Genomic DNA, 20710 nt, shown 5'->3' with positions numbered 1-20710 from the left:
GGCTTGCGAGGCGGCCATGTCCCGGGTGCGGGAGTCTTGCGCAATGTCCCCGCCGCTTGGAGCCGATGCAGGGTTGCTGCAGGACTCGGCCACGGAGGACAAGAGTGAGGCGGCGGGGGAACAGGCGTCAGCGCTGGAGGCCGGCACGGCCCCTCCCCTCGGCTCGGAGCAGGGCGGGGGAGTGCCTCTTAGCTGGGGGGCATTTTCGCCCGACTTTGTGCTGTTGCTCCATCAGGCATTTCAATTACAGCGCTCGCAGCCTACCCAGCCGGGGCTGGGGGCCGGGCGGTCCCTTGCGGTGCCCTCTACCTCTACGGGGGGGGAGGGGACAGAGGCTAGACCCACGGTAGGGGCAGCAGGGTCCCCGGGGCAGTCGCAGGGGGCTAAGAAACGCAGGCTAGTGTCTGCGGAGGCAGTGGATATTTTGCCCAGATCTCCTTTCTCCCTGCCTGAGTCATTGGAGGAAGGGGAGCTATTGGATTGGGACACGGAGAGTATCCCGGGTAGGGAGGGGGATGACCCTACGGCTATCCGGTTGTTCCATAGAGAGGAGCTTTCTTCTTTTATTTCAAAAGCTTTGCAGAGTTTGAACATTGCTCAGGAAGATGCCACGGGGTCCGGTAACCCCCTGATGGCAGGTACCCGTAGGCCGTCTAAGGCCTTTCCGGTACATGAGGCCATGCAGGAGCTGATCTCGGCGCAATGGGAGGCGCCGGAGGCCAGTTTGCGGGTAGCAAGGGCCATGAGGCTCTTGTATCCGGTCGAACCGTCCGAACTGGACAGGTTTAGATTGCCTAAGGTGGACGCTCTGGTGGCAGCGGTGACTAAGAGAACTACCTTGCCGGTAGAAGGGGGCGTGACACTCAAGGATGCACAGGATAGAAAGATTGAAGCTTCCCTAAAGATGTCCTTTGAAGTGGCTGCAGTTACCTTACAGGCCGCAATCTGCAGTTCTTACGCGGCGCGGGCTTGTCTGCAGTGGTCACAAGGGATGACCGATAGATTGCTGGAGTCTGGAGGTACTATCCCTTCGGAACTGGCTGATTTGGAGTCCGGCTTGGCTTATTTGGCGGACTCCTTGTATGATATTGTTCGGGCGTCTGCGAAACAGATGTCTCTGTCTGTGGTTTCCCGCAGGTCCTTGTGGCTCCGTCACTGGGCGGCCGATGCAGCGTCCAAGCTCCGGCTGGTGAGACTCCCGTTTAGAGGGGGTTTATTGTTTGGAGCGGAGTTGGATAAACTGGTAAAAGATTTTGGGGATACCAAAACGCAGCGTTTACCGGAGGACAGGGCTAGGCCCCCGGTAAGGGCCGCATCGTCTAGACCACGTTTCCGGGATGTTAGGCGGGCCAGGGCTGGTAAACCTTTTTCCAGGTCTGCATCTGGCCCGTTCTCTGCTTCGAGACCTCGGTTTCAGCAGAGAAGTTCCTTTCGTGCGGCGAGACCCTCTTCAGGGCAGTCAGCCCGTACCCCAGCCAGTCGCCCTCCACAATGACGGGGGCTTGGCTCCCTCCGCCCTGCCCCTAGGGGGTCGGCTTTCGGCATTCCGGGCGGAGTGGGCCACTGTCACGTCCGACCAATGGGTATTGGACATTGTTCACGAAGGGTACAAATTAGAGTTCGCCGCTCCCGTCGTAGATTCTTTCTTGGTGTCCCCGTGCCGTGGCAAGGCCAAGGGATCCGAGGTCCGCAGGACTCTTCAGGGGCTGCTCGATCTGGGGGCGGTGGTACCGGTGCCCCCGGAAGAGGTAGGCCGCGGGATCTATTCCCTATACTTCATTGTCCCAAAGAAGGGGGGGTCCTTCAGACCAGTGCTGGATCTCAAAGGAGTCAACAGATTCCTCAGCGTGCGCCATTTCCGAATGGAAACGGTGCGCTCAGTTATTGCGGCGGTAAGACCAGGAGAGTTCCTCACGTCTCTCGATCTCAAGGAGGCGTACCTCCATATTCCGATATGGCCTCCGCACCAGCGGTATCTGCGGTTTGCGATTCTGGGCCATCATTTTCAGTTTCGGGCAATGCCCTTTGGCCTGGCGACGGCTCCCCGCACGTTTTCCAAGGTCATGGTGGTGGTAGCCGCTTTTCTACGCAAGGAAGGGATTCGGGTACACCCTTACTTGGACGATTGGTTGATCCGCGCCTCGTCCCGGCAGGAGAGTTTGTCGGTGACGCAGAGAGTGATCTCTCTCCTTCAGTCGTTGGGGTGGATTGTCAACTTTCCCAAGAGTGTTTTGTCCCCATCGCAGTCTTTGGTGCATCTGGGGGTGCGGTTCGATACGGCTCTGGGGAAGGTGTTTCTACCCCGAGATCGGGGGGAGAAATTGCAGGCGCAAATTCGCCTCCTTCTCGGGTCGCCCAGACCTCGAGTTTGGGATTATGTGCAGGTACTGGGCTCCATGGTGGCGACTCTGGAGGTGGTTCCCTGGGCCCGGAGCCACATGAGACCCTTACAGCAGTCTCTGCTCTCTCGCTGGTCTCCAGCTTCTCTGAACTACAATGTGCGTCTCCAGTGGAGTCCTCGAGCGGCTCAAAGCATGCGCTGGTGGCTCCAGGACGGGCATCTTTGGAGGGGCATGCCGTTGGCCACACCGGATTGGGTGGTGGTTACAACGGATGCCAGCCTGCAGGGTTGGGGAGCCCAGTGCATGCACACGTCGGTGCAGGGAAGGTGGTCTTCCCAGGAGGCTCAATGGCCCATAAACTTACTGGAATTAAGAGCGATCCGGTTGGCGCTGCGGGCTTTTCAGACCCTAGTTCAGGACAGACCGACCAGGATCTTTTCGGACAGTGTCACGGCGGTCGCGTATGTCAATCGTCAGGGAGGTACCCGGAGCCCGCAGTTAGCCGAAGAGGCAAGACTTTTGTTTCGGTGGGCAGAGGGGCAGATTCCGCTTCGGTCGGCGGCCCACATTGCAGGGCACGAAAACGTACAAGCGGACTTCCTCAGCAGAACTCTTCTCGATCCGGGAGAATGGGAGTTGTCGGCTCGAGCGTTCAGCCTGCTAGTCCGTCGATGGGGGTGGCCAGAGATGGATCTCATGGCCTCTTCCCGCAATGCGAAGGTGCCTCGGTTCTTCAGCAGACGCAAGGAACAGGGATCGGAAGGGGTGGACGCATTAGCTCTCCCATGGCCTCCGAATTCCCTTCTGTATGTATTCCCGCCTTGGCCCATGATAGGGCGGGTGTTGCAACGCATCGCTCGCTTTCAAGGCAGAGTAATCCTGGTGGCTCCGGATTGGCCACGGCGGCCATGGTACGCGGATCTGATGCTGCTGTCGGTAGGCGAGCAGGTAGCGTTCCAGGTAACTCCGGACTTGCTAACTCAGGGTCCAATATTAATGGAAGATCCGGGCCGCTTTGGTCTTACGGCCTGGCTATTGAAAGGTCACGGCTGAAAAAGAAGGGCTATTCAGAACGGGTGATTTCCACCCTGCTTAAGGCTAAGAGGATTTCAACGTCAGCCTCCTATGCGAGGGTCTGGAGGATCTTTGAGGCATGGTGCGGCAGACACGGAATTGCGCCTTTCCAGGCTTCTCTGCCGGCTATTCTGGCGTTCCTGCAGGAGGGCGTAGAGAAAGGGTTAGCATATAACTCTTTAAAGGTTCAGGTATCGGCCATTGCCTGTTACAGGGGCCGGGTGGCTCGCTCGGCTCTCGCATCACAGCCGGACGTGGTACGTTTCCTCAAGGGGGTTCAACATATCCGGCCGCCGGTTAAGCGAATTTGTCCAAGTTGGAACCTTAAACTCGTCCTTGGGAAATTGCAGGGGGCACCTTTTGAGCCCCTGTCCGCGGCCACTTTGAAAGATGTCACACTAAAAACAGTTTTTTTGGTGGCGATGGCTTCAGCAAGGCGAGTATCAGAGCTGCAAGCGCTTTCTTGCAGGGAACCCTTTTTGCGTTTCTCGGAGGCTGGGGTGACGGTGCGTACGGTGCCGTCCTTCCTGCCTAAGGTTATTTCGTCCTTTCATGTGAACCAGAGTCTGTTTCTGCCATCCTTCAGGAAGGAGGATTGGGGGAAGCGTTTTTTGTCGGTGCGGCTCCTGGATGTCCGCCGTATGCTTCTCCATTATTTGGAGGTGACGAATGCTTTTCGCCGGTCGGACCATCTCTTTGTCGCGTTCGCGGGTAAAAACAAAGGGATGGCGGCGTCTAAAGCGTCCATTGCGCGTTGGGTCAAGGACGCTATTGCTTCGGCGTATGTGTTGTCAGGGAAGAAGGTTCCGGAGCACCTTCATGCTCATTCCACTCGTGCTTTGGCTACATCTTGGGCGGAGTCCGGGGGGATGTCTTTAGAGGAGATTTGCCGGGCGGCCACTTGGTCGTCAGGGAATACTTTTTCAAAGCATTATCGTTTAGATGTAGCAGCCCGTTCAGAGGCGAGTTTTGGCGCGGCAGTGCTGGCAGAGGCGGCATTGGCGTCCCACCCAGTTTGAGTTTGCTTTGCTACATCCCACTAGTCTCTGGATTCATCTGCTGCTTTGCTATGGAAGGTAAAATTATGGTCATACCTGTTAATTTTCTTTCCTTTAGAAGCAGCAGATGAATCCAGAGCCCCTCCCCAAGTGCACGGGCTGTGTGTAGGGTGTTTAGGTCATTAGGTTAGCCGGGGCTATGGTTGGTAAGTGTATTATTTCATGACTGAAAAAAAAAAAAATAAAAAAAATAAACAAGAAACGAAAAACGAGAAAATATCAATGGGCTTCAGAAGAGAAAGACACATTTTTTACTGGAATGGAGTTTGTGGCTGCTCATTCTCCTTTCGGGATGCTTGGGCAAAGTGCATAACTGAATCAACAGAAAGAACACCAGGCTTTAAGGCCAACTGTTAATCAATTCTCTATCTCCACCTGCTGGTCGATGTGAGCTATACCCACTAGTCTCTGGATTCATCTGCTGCTTCTAAAGGAAAGAAAATTAACAGGTATGACCATAATTTTACCTTTTACTTTGAGTTATACTAACAAGAATTCTTGAAGAATACACTTGTTTGCATATCCCTCAAAAAAATTATGACATGATAAAAGGTTCCTTGAGAGAACCTTTTCTTTTCAGGCAGCCAAACTGAATTTATGGCTGGCCAAAACTGTGTTAGAAGCTTCTTCTTTTCTCGATTTTAGAAAACAGTTAAAAACTCAATTATTTAACAATTATTTAATGTTTATTTTTAACTTTTTACTTTATTTTAACATTGTTGTATTCTTCTTATATCGTATGTATTTCTTTTTATATTGTATACACTTAATTTGTTGAATCTGAAACGATTTGCATTGTTTGTACTATGCTTAACTGTTGTGAACCGCCTAGAACTCGCGGGTATGGCAGTATATAAAAATAAATTATTATTATTATTATTACTATTCAATGCATTGTAAACTGCTTTGGGTGATTCTCTTCATGAAAAGGCACTAAATAAACTCCAATAAATAAAAGACAGTAAACAGTAGAATGTCTATTGCTGCTATTATGTTGTACTGTACCCAAAAAAAAGTTCTAAGTGTTATTGTGGACAATACCCTGAAAACTTTTGCCAAGTGTGTGGCTGCAGTAAAAAAACAAACAAACAGAATGCTAGGAATTTTTAGGAAAGGGATAGAAAATAAGACAAAGAATACTATAATGCCTCTGTATTGCTCCATGGTGTGACCTCACCTTGAGTATTGTATGTAATTCTGATTGCTGCATCTCAAAAAAGATATAATGAAATTAGATACCATTCAAAGAAGAGCAACCAAAATGATTAAGGGGATGAACTCTCTCATATGAGGAAAGGCTTAAGAGGTTAGGGCTCTTCAGCTTGGAAAAGAGACAGCACAGGGGGATTATGATAGAGCAGTGGTTCCCAACCCTGTCCTGGAGGACCACCAGGCCAATTGGGTTTTCAGGCTAGCCCTAATGAATATGCATGGAGCAGATTTGCATGCCTGTCACATGCATTATATGCAAATCTCTCTCATGCATATTCATTAGGGCTAGCCTGAAAACCTGATTGGCCTGGTGGTCCTCCAGGACAGGGTTGGGAACCACCGTGATAGAGGTCTACAAAATCCTGAGTGGTGTAGAATGAGTAAACATGAATTGATTTTTTTATTCTTTTGAAAAGTAATAAGAATAGGGGACTTTCAATGAAGTTACTGTGCATGGTAATACTTTTAAAACAAATAGAAGGAGACTAGTCAAGTAGACCGGAGCCAGGTCAGGTTTTCAGGATATCCACAATGAATATGTATAAGATGGATTTGCATGCACTGCCTCCTTGAGATCCAAATCTATCTCGTGCATATTTATTGTGGATATCCTGAAAAGCTGACCTGGCTCCGGCTCTCGAGGCCAGAGCCTACCCCTGCCCTAGACATATGTAGTGTCTTGTCACAACTGTGATGTGGCACATTATGACTTTTCCAATTGTGGCTTTCTTCTTCCCATTTTTCTATAGAAGACATCTTTGTGGAGTAGTCTTGAATGTGTTCATTTCCTCAGTCCCACCCAGAGACTTATGTAGTGTTTTTAAAGTAATCTTAGGCCTCAAGGTGACCACTTCCAGCCATTTTCTTAACCTTTAACTACTGACTTTAGAGCAGTGGTCTCAAACTCACAGCCCAGGGGCCGCATGCAACCCGCCAGGTACTATTTTGTGGCCCGCGATCTGTACTAGTGCTGTCTGTACTAGTGCTGCCTGCTCTTTGCAACATCCTCCGGCTTCCTCCCTTGGCCTCCTGCTCTTACCTTCAGATAATTACCGCAGCCTGCAGAGAGGATTGCCAGTGCTGTAGCGATCCTTGCAGGCTGCTGTCGTCCTCAGCAGCACGTTCCCTCTGCCACAATCCTACCCCTGATGTCAGAGGAGGAGGTGGGACCGCAGCAGAGGAAATGTGCTATGTAGGCCGATGGCGGCCTGCAAGGAACGCTACAGCACCGGCGATCCTCTTTGCAGGCTGCGGTAATTAGCTGAAACTAAGACCGGGAGGCCGGCGGGGGGAGAGGGGGGGGGAGCAGGAGGACTCTGCAAAGAAGGGGGGAACATGCAGGCCTTCAGAGGGTGGGGGAAGATTTATAAACTATTGTTTTACCTCATGCAAAATTGTCATTTCTTTAATAAGACATTAACTATTTTTTCTGCGGTCCTCCAAATACCTACAAATCCAAAATGTGGCCCTGCAAAGGGTTTGAGTTTGAAATCACTGCTTTAGAAGGACTGCCTGATTGAAGCAGTGTCTTGGTGATGCCATGCTGTTTCCGATTTGGACCTGACAGTGCTCCAAGGGGTGTTCAAACACATTCAATTTTCATACATTCTTCTTCCAATCTGTGAGTAACTTTTTCCCAGGGTTGTTTCAGGTGATTTGTGTTTTGCATGTTGAGACCTTTGCTTCATACAACCCAAACAGCTTGATTCTTGTTTCAGAATTATTCATATCAGTTCAGTTACTGTGATTAGCCACAGGTTATTTATTATTTTTTTCTAACTTATTTACACCATATGCATTTTAAGCAGTTTTTGGAATGGGAGATAATTTGAGTTTGCCTGGACAAAGTATGTAGAATTACACATTCAAGAATTTGTGGTTTCTTATTCTTTGTTACTCTTTGAATATTTATTTGGGCTCCTTTTACAAAGGTGCGCTAGTGTTTTTAGCGCACGCACTGGATTAGTGCACGCTAGCCGAAAAACTACCGCCTGCTCAAGAGGAGGCGGTAGCGGCTAGCACGCGCTATTACGCGCATTAAGGCCCTAACACACCTTTGTAAAAGGAGCCCTATGTGTCCTTTTCATGGTGAAAGTATAGAGTAAGTTTTGTAGATCAGTGAAAGAAACTCCCACTTTATTGCATTTCACACTGTATTTGTAGACCAGATTGTGCAAAATTTACAAGGATATGAAGACTTTTACAAGCACTTCATGTTAATGCAAATGATTTAAATTAAATGCTACACACTTGGTTTACATTAAATAATAGTATTTTGCTGTGTGAATGCTAGGTTCACTATAAAGAGCAAATTGGAAAAGCCACTTCAGTAAGTGTCACTCCAGAAATGGAAAGAGTGAAAAGGAATCAAGAGAATATCAGCTCGGTAAGTGACATGACTGTTTTCCTTTTTTTGTTTAAAGTGGATGCCATTATATTACTTGACAATTCTTTTTAGAATCCTAGGTAAAGAAAGCTTTCAGAGCTCTACAGAAAGACACTCACTTAAACCCCAGGGAATAATACACCAACATTTTCAAACTTATGATAAATTATGCACAGTTCCCTGGGGAGGAAATGGTGTTTGGTCTACTGCAAGCGTGATGCTGTCCTTGGGAGCAGTGCATTGTATCTTGTGCTTCCCTTGCCCACACCTCCCCCCAACCTAAAATATTCATAGTGACCCCCTTGAAACTCTTCCTACCCCCTCCTCTTGCTCCTCTATCACCCCACCCTACCCTACCATCATCCAACCCTACCCCACCCCATCTCCTCCTACCCCTCCCTCGCCCCTCCATCACCCCAACCCCCCAAAAATATCTTTGGTGCCTTAGTGATTCACTTACATCTCCTACCCACCACCAACCCTCTGCAAAAAAAAAAATCCACAATGACTCAGTTGCTTCCTTGCACCCTATTCCCCCTCCAAAGAAAAGTGATGGTCCAAATGGGTCCCTTATACCTTCCCCTGAATCCTTCCTGAAAACCATGATGACCCAAGTGTCCACCCTATTGACCAGACTTTTCTAACCCTACACCCACTTCTGAAGTTTGGTCATACAAAAGCACTGCCAGGTCGTTCACCTTAGAGGTGGTTACACACTCTTTTCTGTTGTTGGACAGGCCTTATTTGTCAAAAGTTTCTTCTAGTGAATGAGAGAAGATGTAACCTCTTGATAAATTAGCTCCTGAAATGTGAAGCACAGTAGGATTGTGGTTTTACTGGAAACCAAACCATATTCAATGTATATTCAAAAGGTTGCTATTGATAATTCTAAATGTTTAGGTTTGAAAATCTCATGCCCTTTAATTTCTGATATGTATGCATTCCTGTGAATGAACTGAACATCTATCTATTTTAATAAAGGTTTTTATTTTTTTAATTGATAAGATCACAAAGAGACAGTTGAGACCTTCATATATACTGTATATGCTCGAATATAAACCGGGATGTTTGGCCCAAAAATGGGGTCTCAGTTTATATTCGGGTCAGCGCCCCCTCTCAGAATTATTGCTGGCTGCCGCCAGGCTCTGCATCCTGTCCCCCCTCCCTGCCCTATTCTTGTACCTCCTCAGTCGATCCCTGGTGGTCCAGAGGTGCAGCGGGCAGGAGCGAGCTTTCCACGCTCCTGCCTCATTGTTAACCCGGACGGTGGTGGCTGCTACGAGATCAGGTTTCTTCAGCCGCTGAGCAGCACCAAGCAGGAGCGTGCTGTAGCGCTGCTGCTCGGTGCTGAGCAGCTTCCTGACTGACTCCCGTGTTCAGCTTTTGTTGAATAGATGCTTCATTGCCCTATTACATATAAATAAAAGACATATGTGTCCTTTGCCCACTGACTTACAGGTGAAATACAACAATGACCTGAAACTGATGAAAGGTAGACCCAGTATGATTCTTGATACACTCGAGCTGAGACATGTCCGAGAAACTCAAAACAACATCTCAATGGTAGGGTACAATAAGTTTGTTGCTTGACTAGAGTACACTCTAAGGAAAAGGTCTGTGCATCGAGGATTGGTCTCCATCACTAACTGGTAACTGCAGTCACTTAGCACCTCTGTACGTAAAACATGGCCACAGTAGTGGTTCTTTGCTATCAATTACTAACTGCACTAGAATGTCAAAAATACTAATAAATTTTAGTTTTTGGACTTTTTGAAATTTCTGGTCTTCTTTTTAAATGCATGCCACACCAGAGCCTGACACAGTATGAATGTCTGAATGTGTGCACATCATGTTTCACATGCAACTTTGTGTTAGAAAACGGTTATGTTTTAATATCATGTGTGTCTTTCTAGAAGAATGTATTTGGAATAATAACAGTGTTTAAATTATTTAAAAAATGAAATAAAATGATTCCACTCCCCGTTTTAGGGTTTCCATATATCTTGGAAAACTTGGACATGCTCTCTTTATAGAGGACTGTCCAGGTGTCCAGACATTTTTTTTTTTTTTTAAATGGGAGAGTCTGTCTGTGATTAGCCAGCTCTCCCAACTCCCTACCTATCTCCTCTTTGGCTGCTGTAATTCACTCTTCAGGCAGCTGGCAGCAGCAAGGTGAGCCTGCTGCCACCGGCCTACCCAAAATCTGCCTCTCTGTAGGTCCCACCGGGAACAGGAAGTCACTGCAGAGAGGCAGCATCCAGAGCAGGCCGGCAGCAGCAGGCTCACTTCGTTACTGCTGCCCACTACCCGAAGATTGAATTACAGAGGCCGGGTATGAGGATGAGGTAGGTGTAGAAGTTGGGAGCTAGAGAGAGAAGTCATGAGGGAAAGTAGCATAGTAGGTTGGAGGAGGGAAGGGTAAAGAATCAACATTAGGAGGGGAGGGAACTGGAGAAACAGCATGGAGGGAGGGAGGGCTGGAGAAGCATTATGGAAAGGAGAGAGTGGTATGAAAAAGATCATGAAGTAGGGTACTGCTGGATGGGAGAGACAGAAACAGCAGGAGGGGAGGTTGGAAGGAGAGAGAGAGAGTAATATGGGGGGCACCTATGGGGGGGTTGAAAAGAGAGAGAAAGAAAAAAAAAAAGAAGCACCTACAGGAATGGGGGGTTGAAAGGAGATAGAGAGAGAAGCGCCTGTGGGCAATGAGGGTTGGATGGAGGGAGAAAGAAAAACTAAACAGTTACAGAGGATGGGAAGGAGGACCAAGGAAATAGGTGAAAGGTGTGTGTGTGTGTGTGGGGGGGGGGCTATGGATGGAATATGGTCAGGGTCATGTGTCCTCTTTTTTTTGTCTTCACAAATATAGTAACCCTACCCCATTGAAGACTTTTCTCCCAATCAGTCAGGTGCCAGAGTGGAATGAGAGGCGAGTTGTCTGAATTTTAGGTGGTGTCTGGATAGACAATGGTGTTTAGTGGGGAATATGAGGGGGTGGCAGGGAATCATTGTTAAACTACTGGCTCTTTAAAATATAGCAGGCCCAACTGAGGGTCTTCTTTTTTTGCAGTACTCCAGCCAGGAATGCATGATGCTCGCAGCTGAAGCAATGCAGGTTTTATAATTATTGCAGGTATTACCAACCTACAGGACTAAGGAACTGCAGACTAGTGACACCTGTAGATTAAGAGCTCCTTTTTACTAAGGTGCACTGACGTTTTTAGTACACGCATAAGATTAGCGTGCGCTAGCTGAAAAATTATTGCCTGCTTAAAAGGAGGCGGTAGCAGCTAGTGCGCGCGGCATTTTAGTGCGCCTTTGTAAAAGAAGCCCTAAATTTCTCTGTGATAAAATGTTTTATTTTACTGTAGCTTACCAACTTCCTCTTTTAGTGTGGTGGCAAGAGTTTTTATATTTTCGGTGCAGCTAAAATTTTGAGAAAACCTGTCCTTGTATTAGACCTCTCTTTCTGTTTGGCTGTTTTGTTGTTTAGGTACAGCGATTCCAGAAACACATGAAAAGATAATTTTACTCATTTGCAGGTGAAATATCATGAAGACTTTGAGAAGACAAGGGGGAGAGGTTTCACCCCAGTTGTGGATGATCCAATCACAGAACGTGCGAGAAAGAACACTCAGATTGTCAGTGATGCTGCATACAAAGGAGTTCATCCACATGTAGTAGAGATGGATAGGAGGCCAGGAATTATTGTTGGTAAGTTGCTCAGTGAGTGCTAGAGAGGTGCAAGCGGCTTCCTGCTTTGGTGGTTAATATATTTTGTGTCAAGTTGTATGTCAAGGGTCAAATTTGTTGGGGGTTCCACAACAATAAATTGTTAATGTGGTCCTGGTGACAGTGGCTCACAGACCCCACACTGATTGTTCTTATTACTCCATTGGACCGTACTGATTTAAATTATGGGTCACCAGCAGTGAGGCATCAGGCAACTCCACCTTCCACCACCGACCCTATTCATCTACATTTAATTAGTTTACTTAACCTGTTTTTCAGTGGGTGTGTGGGAAATGGGAAACATTTTAAAGTCAGTGCATGAGATTTATAGCATATTTGCTGTTGGCTATAGGTGGTAGTTTACTAATTTGGTGTAGATCAGGTTTCAGGTTTTTATTTATATTTGATGGATCGCTGATTCAAATTACTAAGCGATTTACAGCTTCATAAAATGGGTTACAATAAGTAAACAACAAACAATAGTCTTAGTATTAACAATTTTAAGACGTACACGAAACGTAAGAATAAAGGGGTAAAGTTACATCTTCATAGCTTGAGAGAAGAGAGAAAGTAAGGGATGAAACAATGGGAAGGGGTAAAAGATCTGAGCCCTCATATTTGTATCTAAAGAAGAAGGCTAAAGATTGAACGCGTCTTTAAAAAGACAACTTTTTAGAAGTTTCTTAAATTGACTGAGGTCTTTTAAAATGATAAAATGAGGAAGAGCATTCCATAGTTGGGGAACCATTACTGAAAACATATCTTTTCTTCTAGTGCCAATGATTTTTAGGAGCATTTGAGTCGTCGATCGAAGAGAGCGAAAAGTGTTATGAGGAATAAGCAATCGGTTGATAAATTGTGGTTCTTTGAAAGTTAAGGTTTTGTAAGTTAAAAGTAATATTTTAAAAGTAATGCGGTGGCTAATTGGGAGCCAGTGGGATTTAATCAGTAGGGGGCTGACATGATCGTATTTTTTACCATTGTGAATGAGTTTGACCGCTGTGTTTTGTATGATTTGAAGGCGTCTTTTCTCTTTTTGTGTAATATTGATTAGTAAAGAGTGGCCATAAACAGAGAGTGAATTAGTATATTGATTGATTTGGGCTCAAGAAATTTTGAAATCGAACATATCAAGCGTAGTTTATAAAAGCACAGTTTGACTGTATTACTTATATGATCGTGGAATGAAAGTTTGTCATCAATGACAATGCCTAAAATTTTTAAGGAAGTCACAGACTCTAAGTAGATATTATCAAGAGAAAATAAAGTGTTCAAATGTATATCTTTTTTCCATGGAAAAAGCAGTGATTTTGTTTTTTGGATGTTTAAAGCTAGCTTGTTGGAATGAAGCCAATTTTTTATCGTCTCTAGTTTCTTATTGATTTCGTTAATTTCCTCTATGTTTTCCGGGTTTAATGGGTGTAATATTTGAATATCATCAGCATATGTGTATGTGATGAAGCCAATTGATTGGCAAATGCTCAGTAGTGGGGATAGGAAAATATTAAACAATAAAGGTGAGAGGATAGAACCTTGAGGAATACCGTAAGTTGAAGAGTAAACTTTAGAAGTCGTGTCATTGTAGTTCACCATGGATGAACGGTTGGTAAGAAATTAAGTGAACCAATCCGCGACACCTATAGATTTTAATCTTTTGAGTAATAGGTCGTGATCAATTGTATCAAAGGCAGCGGATAAGTCTAACGAAAAAATGGAAGACAATAATCAAATAATTTTATGTCAGGCAAATTCTTGTGTTGTTTGTCTGTTTGTTTGTTTATTTATTTATCAAACTTATAGCCCGCATATCCGAAAAATCTATGCGAGTTACAATAAAACATTCATAAAATTAAACACATCAACCAAAATATAACTTAACAATATACAGTTAAAAAGGAACCTAACCTACCAGCCCCGGTCCCTCAACAGAATGCCTTCTGAAATAAGTATGCTTTCAAACTCTTCTTGAAATGAAGACGTGATGAAGAATACCAGAGATACAATGGAAGATCATTCCACATAACCGGACCAGCAACCCAAAACACCCTGGAGTGAACTTGCTCCATACGTACCTGTTGACATATAGGAAGAGTTAACAAGCATTCTGCAATGCTCTAAAACCCAGCAATAAAAATCTTAAAATGTAATCCTGCAGGTGATAGGAAGCCAATGCAACTCAACAAGCTGTGATGAAATAAACACTCTCTTCACTAAACCCCCTATCACCCAGGCCGCAGGAAGACCACAGAGAAGCACATTACAGTAGGCCAGACGCAGTGAAACATAGCACTGCATAACTCGCCTAAACTTAGAGAAAAAAATCATAAAGCCTCAACACTAAACCAATTTAATTGCCACAGCAATACATATGTAGATTTGCATAAGGAAATGTGAAGCAGTATGCCAAACTGCATTTCTATGTGGGTAAAGTATGTTTGCTACTTTTGCCCGCAGAAAAATGGCACAATTATGTCATTTTGGACTCTCCATGCACCTCCATGCGCACACTTTGCATCATCTTCTCTGCAAATGTGAAGCACACAGGGGTTTTTTTGTACTCGTGCTGTTCGTGTCGGTTGCATTTTGAGAGGGAAAGTTCTCCAGGCGTTTCCCTAAGAAAATGAACTTTTGGTCCAACAAATACAAAGGCCCAGATTCTATAAAAAGCGCCTACCATTAGGTGCCTAGATTGGCACACCCAGCCAATCTAGGCACCTAACTTACCCCCTCTTTTACTAAAGTGCTAGCCAATTTAGCACATGCTAAGGGCTCCTTTTACGAAGCCGCGTTAGAGGCTTTTTCGCACGTGAATATTTATCACGCGCTAACCCCCAAGCTAGCCGAAAAACTACCGCCTGCTCAAGAAGAGGTGGTAGCGGCTAGCACGGCCGGCAAATTAGCGCGTGCTATTATGCTCGTTAAACTGCTAACGTGGCTTTGTAAAAGGAGCCCTAAATATTAGCATGCGCTAAATGCTAACGCATCCATAGAATATAATGGACATGTTAGCATTTAGCGTGTGCTAAATCGGCTAGCATATCTTAGTAAAAGGACCCTTTCATTTTTTAATTGGTTCAATTAGCACTGGTAATTGAACAGCAACATTAAAAACCAATTTAAACCAATTTAAAAAGAATAATTTTTAGGTAGGCACCTAACTTGGTAGGTGCCATGTAGGCATCTACACCGAGTCACCTACCTAAAAAGTAGACATGGCTAGGGGCAGAGTTTGGTCATGGATTGCCTTAGGCGCTGGTAGGAGCCTGTGTTATGCACTGGTATATTAGGCCAGAAAATTCTGGCATAATATGATGACGCCTACAAGCGCCTAAGTTGAATTAGGCACCACTAGGCATGATTCTACAAACTGCACCTAGTGGTTGATTGGCAACCTCGTCAAGCTGTGCCTAGCCCAGGGGTGGGCAACTCCGGTCCTCGAGGGCCGGAATCCAGTTGGGTTTTCAAGATTTCCCCAATGAATATGCATGAGCTCTATTTGCATGCACTGCTTTCAATACATATTCATTGGGGAAATCCTGAAAACCCGACTGGATACCAGCCCTCGAGGACCAGAGTTGCCCGCCCCTGGCCTAGTCGCTAGGTGCCATTTAAAGAATCTGGACCAAAGTTACTTTTAACCCAGAGAAGGACAAAAAGCAACAGTCGTATCAGCTCCTTCACTTATACTTTTTTTTGTTTAGTCTATATATCAGCTTTAAATTTTGATAAAAGCATTGATTTGCTTAAAGACATATTTTTCTAAGCAGGTATTCTTATTCAAAGTTAAGGGTTATATGCCTTTTCTTTTATAATCCCTGTATCTGTTTTTTCACTTCTACCTTGTTCACTACAGGTTGCAGAGCTGGCACTAGCCTTTTCTGCACCTGGGGCAAAAATTACAACCCTCCCCACACCCTCTATTTATTTATTTATTGGGTACATTTGAGTTTACTTTAATTGTGAGGATGGGGGAAGGATTTTATGAAGCAGCAATTCGTCTCAGAATATCCCAAGCCAGATGATCAGCCAAGATAAAGCTAGGGAGGCCAATAGACCATTGGGGTGGCAAGCCAAAGTGATATTTCCACACGTTGGGCAATTTTATAGTTATTTTTGCACACATGAACATAAGAACATAAGCAATGCCTCTGCTGGGTCAGACCTGAGGTCCATCGCGCCCAGCAGTCTGCTCACGCGGCTGCCCAAAAGGTCCAGGACCTGTTAGTAAACCTCTATCTATACCCTTCTATCCCCTTTTCCAGCAAGAAATTGTCCAATCCTTTCTTAAGCCCCAAAACTGTACTCTGCCCTATAACGTCCTCTGGAAGCGCATTCCAGGTGTCCACCACACGTTGAGTAAAGAAGAACTTCCTAGCATTTGTTTTGAATCTGTCTCCTATCAACTTTTCCGAATGCCCTCTTGTTCTTTTATTATTAGAAAGTTTGAAGAATCTGTCCCTCTCTACTCTCTCTATGCCCTTCATGATCTTGTAAGTCTCTATCATATCCCCTCTAAGTCTCCTCTTCTCCAGGGAAAAGAGACCCAGGTTCTCTAATTTCTCAGCGTATGAAAGGTTTTCCATCCCCTTAATCAGTCGTGTCGCTCTCCTCTGAACTCTCTCGAGTAACCTTCTTAAGCCATATCCTTCTTAAGGTACGGTGACCAATACTGGACGCAGTATTCAAGTATTAAAACATGGCCTGTTTTAAAATACTGCCTAGCATAAAATTATATGGAAAGACAAGATGATATGTACTTTGCACACATTTAGGTGGTGAGGTTTGGGGCATATACAGAGTTTGCAGATAGATACAGTTAAACCTTGGATAGCGACCGTTGTCTTCCAGTATGAGCACATATACATGCATCACGTCAAATATGCACAATAGATGCGTGTCGCATCACTGATCGCATCTGAATGTAATACATACACCCGCAGTTAAAATTGCATACAACATACGCACATCTCACGCTGAGTGCAGCTGAACGTAATAAAAGCATCACGCCCAATTCACCCGCAGTATAGTTACTGTTCGAAACGAGTGAGATCTTGCAATACAAGTACGTACAGTACTGTATTTTCTATCAAAGTTTTTGGGATGTGGAACGAATCGTCCAAGTTTCCATTATTTCCTATGGGGAAATTTACTTTGATATACGAGCGCTTTTGGATTAAGAGCATGCTTCTGGAACAAATTATGCTTGCAATCCAAGGTACCACTGTATATGGAATATTAAAAAACACTAATTTACATATTCAAAACTTAGAGTAATGACCTTTTCAAGCTGCTCAGGAGCAAGTGCAGTACATATCCACATATGCACAATTCCTGTTGCTTAGAAGGTATAGTTATTAAAGTGTGTAAAAGTTGAGAATTATATCTTGATACTGCAGATTAGTCACTCCCACAGTCCATGAATAATGCTGCTTGCGATCAATCTCACAAGCAGAATTATTCCTATTGTCCATACAACAAAATCCAAACAGCACCACAACAAAATCCAAATGTATGGAATTTTTTTGTGGAACGTTTTGATGCTATTTGGATTTTGTTGGAAATCCAACAGCCGTACAACAAAATCCAGATAACTTCCAAAGGTTCCACAAAGAAAATGAAGCAGCAAAACAACAAAAAGATTGTGGAACAGAAGATCAGATGTATGTTTGTAGTTTAACAAGCGTCCAGATAACTTAAAAACAATCCACAAAGGGTGTATACAATCACAAGTGACCCACAAGATAAATAATGTATAAAATACTGTACAAATGGCTCAACACAGGCTGTGTTTCGGCAAAATAAAAATGCCTTCCTCAGGGGTCTTATGGGATCCTTGGCTGTCTTGAACATAAAAACATAAATCACAAAAAAATCCAAGTATTTAAGAAGCTACAAATAAGTAGCACAGCTCACAAGAGTCCAAAGTAGATTAATGTCATCAGCCTACATTAGAGTCTTGTGACCTATGCTACTGTAAGATTATTATTTTCATAAAATTTTGCCAGTATCCACTCTGAAACAAACCAAAATTCAAGACATATGATCATCACTGTTAGAGATATAAACCAAAATGTGTTGTAATAGGTTTCTGATATATTTGTCGTCTCACTTTTCTTTCATAACTTGGAAGTTTGCTGAAGAAGGAAGACATTAATTATAATATATTTTATTGCCTGGTAATCGGAATGTTCTATATAGTAGACCTTGACAATGTTTCATTAAATCTTGTGGCTAGCAGCTGAGACTTCTCTCGCTTCTCCTTACCCATCTCGCCAAAATTGTTCCCAGTAAATCTGAGGGGGAGTGGTATAGAAATCCCTTTCTCAGAACCACAGTAGCTGTTTTAGAAACTGATTTACTATGGCTCTTTTCCTAGTCTGTAATCTGTGTCTGTGGGCAGAGAAACTAATAAATCAGTCCCCCTCTTTTTCTCATACCCCCAACTTTCACCAAGTCTTTTACTCATGCCCCTCAGCCTTTTCACAGTCTCCCTCGCTCATACCACCCAGAGTTACATTACATTAGTGATTTCTATTCCGCCGTTACCTTACGGTTCAAGGCGGATTACACAAGAATTGTTATGATGCTACGAAATACATTTGGTGGGTTACATGAGAATTGTCATATTAGAAAATGCTTGAGTGGTTTGAATATTTTTGATTTGCTAAGTAGATAGTGTTGTGAGTGAGGCTTGGGGCGGATCTGGTTCTGTTATAAAGGTTTAATGTATTTTTTGAAGAGTAGGGTTTTTGTTTCTTTTTTGAAGGTTTTGTAGTCTGTGGTCGAAGATAGCAGTTTTGTGAGTTGCTTGTCCAGCTTTGCTGCTCTGGTGGCTAGTAGGTTGTCGTACATTTTTCTTCGATTGACATTTTTGGTAGGTGGGTGTGTGAATAGTGTGTGGGTTCTCCTGTGTCTAGTTGAGGTAGATTGAGTTAGTCAGTTAGTAGGTTGGGCTGTCTCCACTTATAGCTTTAAATAGTAGGCAATGGAATTTGAAGTACAGTGGTACCTCAGTTTGCGAGTGTTTTGCAAGACGAGCAAAACATTCGCAAAATTGGAGCCTCGGAAACCGAGCGTGCCTCGATTTACGAGCGCCCCCCCCCCAGCGATCCGGCACCCCCCGCTCGTGTCACACCCCACCCCCCCGCCACAATCTGGCATCCCCCAGGCACCCACCCGATCACATTCCTTACCCCCATTTGGCACCGGCACTGGCACCAATGCACAGGACATGCCGGTGCCGGTGCCCAAAGATCTGCCTTCTTTTTGCTGGGCCTTGAGCATCTGCGCATGCTCAAGGCCTTCGGGTTCCTGTTCTCTCCAAGATTCTCAGATGACAGCAGATAAAGATCCGAATGGTCCATCCAGTCTGCCCAACCTGATTCAATTTAAATTTTTAAATTTTTTTTTCTTAGCTATTTCTGGGCAAGAATCCAAAGCTCTACCCGGTACTGTGCTTGGATTCCAACTGCCGAAATCTCCGTTAAAACCTACTCCAGCCCATCTACACCCTCCCAGCCACTGAAGCCCTCCCCAGCCCATCCCCCACCAAACGGCCATACACAGACCATGCAAGTCTGCCCAGTACTGGCCTTAGTTCAATATTTAATATTATTTTCTGATTCTAGATCCTCTGTGTTCATCCCACGCTTCTTTGAACTCAGTCACAGTTTTACTCTTCACCACCTCTTTCGGGAGCGCATTCCAGGCATCCACCATCCTCTCCGTAAAGTAGAATTTCCTAACATTGCCTTTGAATCTACCACCCCTCAACCTCAAATTATGTCCTCTGGTTTTACCATTTTCCTTTCTCTGGAAAAGATTTTGTTCTACGTTAATACCCTTCAAGTATTTGAACGTCTGAATCATATCTGCCCTGTCCCTCCTTTCCTCTAGGATATACATATTCAGGGCTTCCAGTCTCTCCTCATACGTCTTCTGGCGCAAGCCTCCTATCATTTTCGTCGCCCTCCTCTGGACCGCTTCAAGTCTTCTTACATCCTTCGCCAGATACGGTCTCCAAAACTGAACACAATACTCCAAGTGGGGCCTTACCAATGACCTGTACAGGGGCATCAACACCTTCTTCCTTCTACTGGCTACACCTCTCTTTATACAGCCCAGCATCCTTCTGGCAGCAGCCACTGCCTTGTCACACTGTTTTTTCACCTTTAGATCTTCGGACACTATCACCCCAAGGTCCCTCTCCCCGTCCGTGCATATCAACTTCTCATCTCCCTGCATATACGGTTCCTTCCGATTATTAATCCAAAATGCATTACTCTGCATTACTCTGCATTTCTTTGCATTGAATTTTAGTTGCCAGGCATTAGACCATTCCTCTAGCTTTTCTAGTTTCTCTCACTCTCATATCTGTCATTCCCATGCAATTGTTATGCTTGGAGGTCTGCCATCCGTTTCCCTCACCTTACTATTTGTAGAGTCCCCTCAGAAATAACATACCTCCTCCATTCAGCTTGCTGTAAGCTTGAACCATGCAGTGCAGAAAGTTTGGACCGATCTCATGGTTACAAGTCCTGAGAGACAGGGCTCATTTTCAGAACAGAAAAATTGCATAAAGTGGCACTTGGATGATTTAATTGCCCAAACGTCCAAGGGCCAGTTTCCAAAAGTGACTTTTTAGACGTCTTGCAGATCATTTTCCCTCCAATATGTCTAAATCTTAAAGGTACACATTAGAGGTATGTTTTGGGTGGGATTAGGGCAGGCTTAGGACTTGGACATCTTGCAAGGATAATGAATTTTTTTGAAGATGTCCAGGGTGTCATTTAGACATTTGGAGTTACACCTGTTTTAAAAGCGCATAAGGTTCAAAAAAGGTATCCAAAATGACTAGATGACCACTAGATATAAGAAGGCATGACCCCCCATACACGCTCCCAGTG

General features: G+C 44.9%; 1 protein-coding gene across 8 annotated transcripts in view; it reads left to right on the top strand.

Moving 5' to 3' along the window:
- The window catches only part of NEBL (nebulette), a 513560-nt gene that overhangs the window by 472523 nt on the left and 20327 nt on the right, over positions 1–20710 (top strand). For 5 of the 8 annotated variants that reach the window (XM_033931315.1, XM_033931316.1, XM_033931318.1 and 2 more), the window contains 3 exons: positions 7980–8072; positions 9531–9635; positions 11615–11786. In XM_033931315.1, coding sequence (XP_033787206.1) covers positions 7980–8072; positions 9531–9635; positions 11615–11786 — 370 coding nt within the window. The remainder of the gene's footprint in view (positions 1–7979; positions 8073–9530; positions 9636–11614; positions 11787–20710) is intronic. The other 3 variants (XM_033931321.1, XM_033931319.1, XM_033931322.1) reach the window with 1 other exon arrangement.

Source organism: Geotrypetes seraphini, chromosome 2 (assembly GCF_902459505.1).
Source record: "Geotrypetes seraphini chromosome 2, aGeoSer1.1, whole genome shotgun sequence".
Lineage (NCBI taxonomy): Eukaryota > Metazoa > Chordata > Amphibia > Gymnophiona > Dermophiidae > Geotrypetes > Geotrypetes seraphini.
This window is presented reverse-complemented; position numbering and strand designations above follow the sequence as displayed.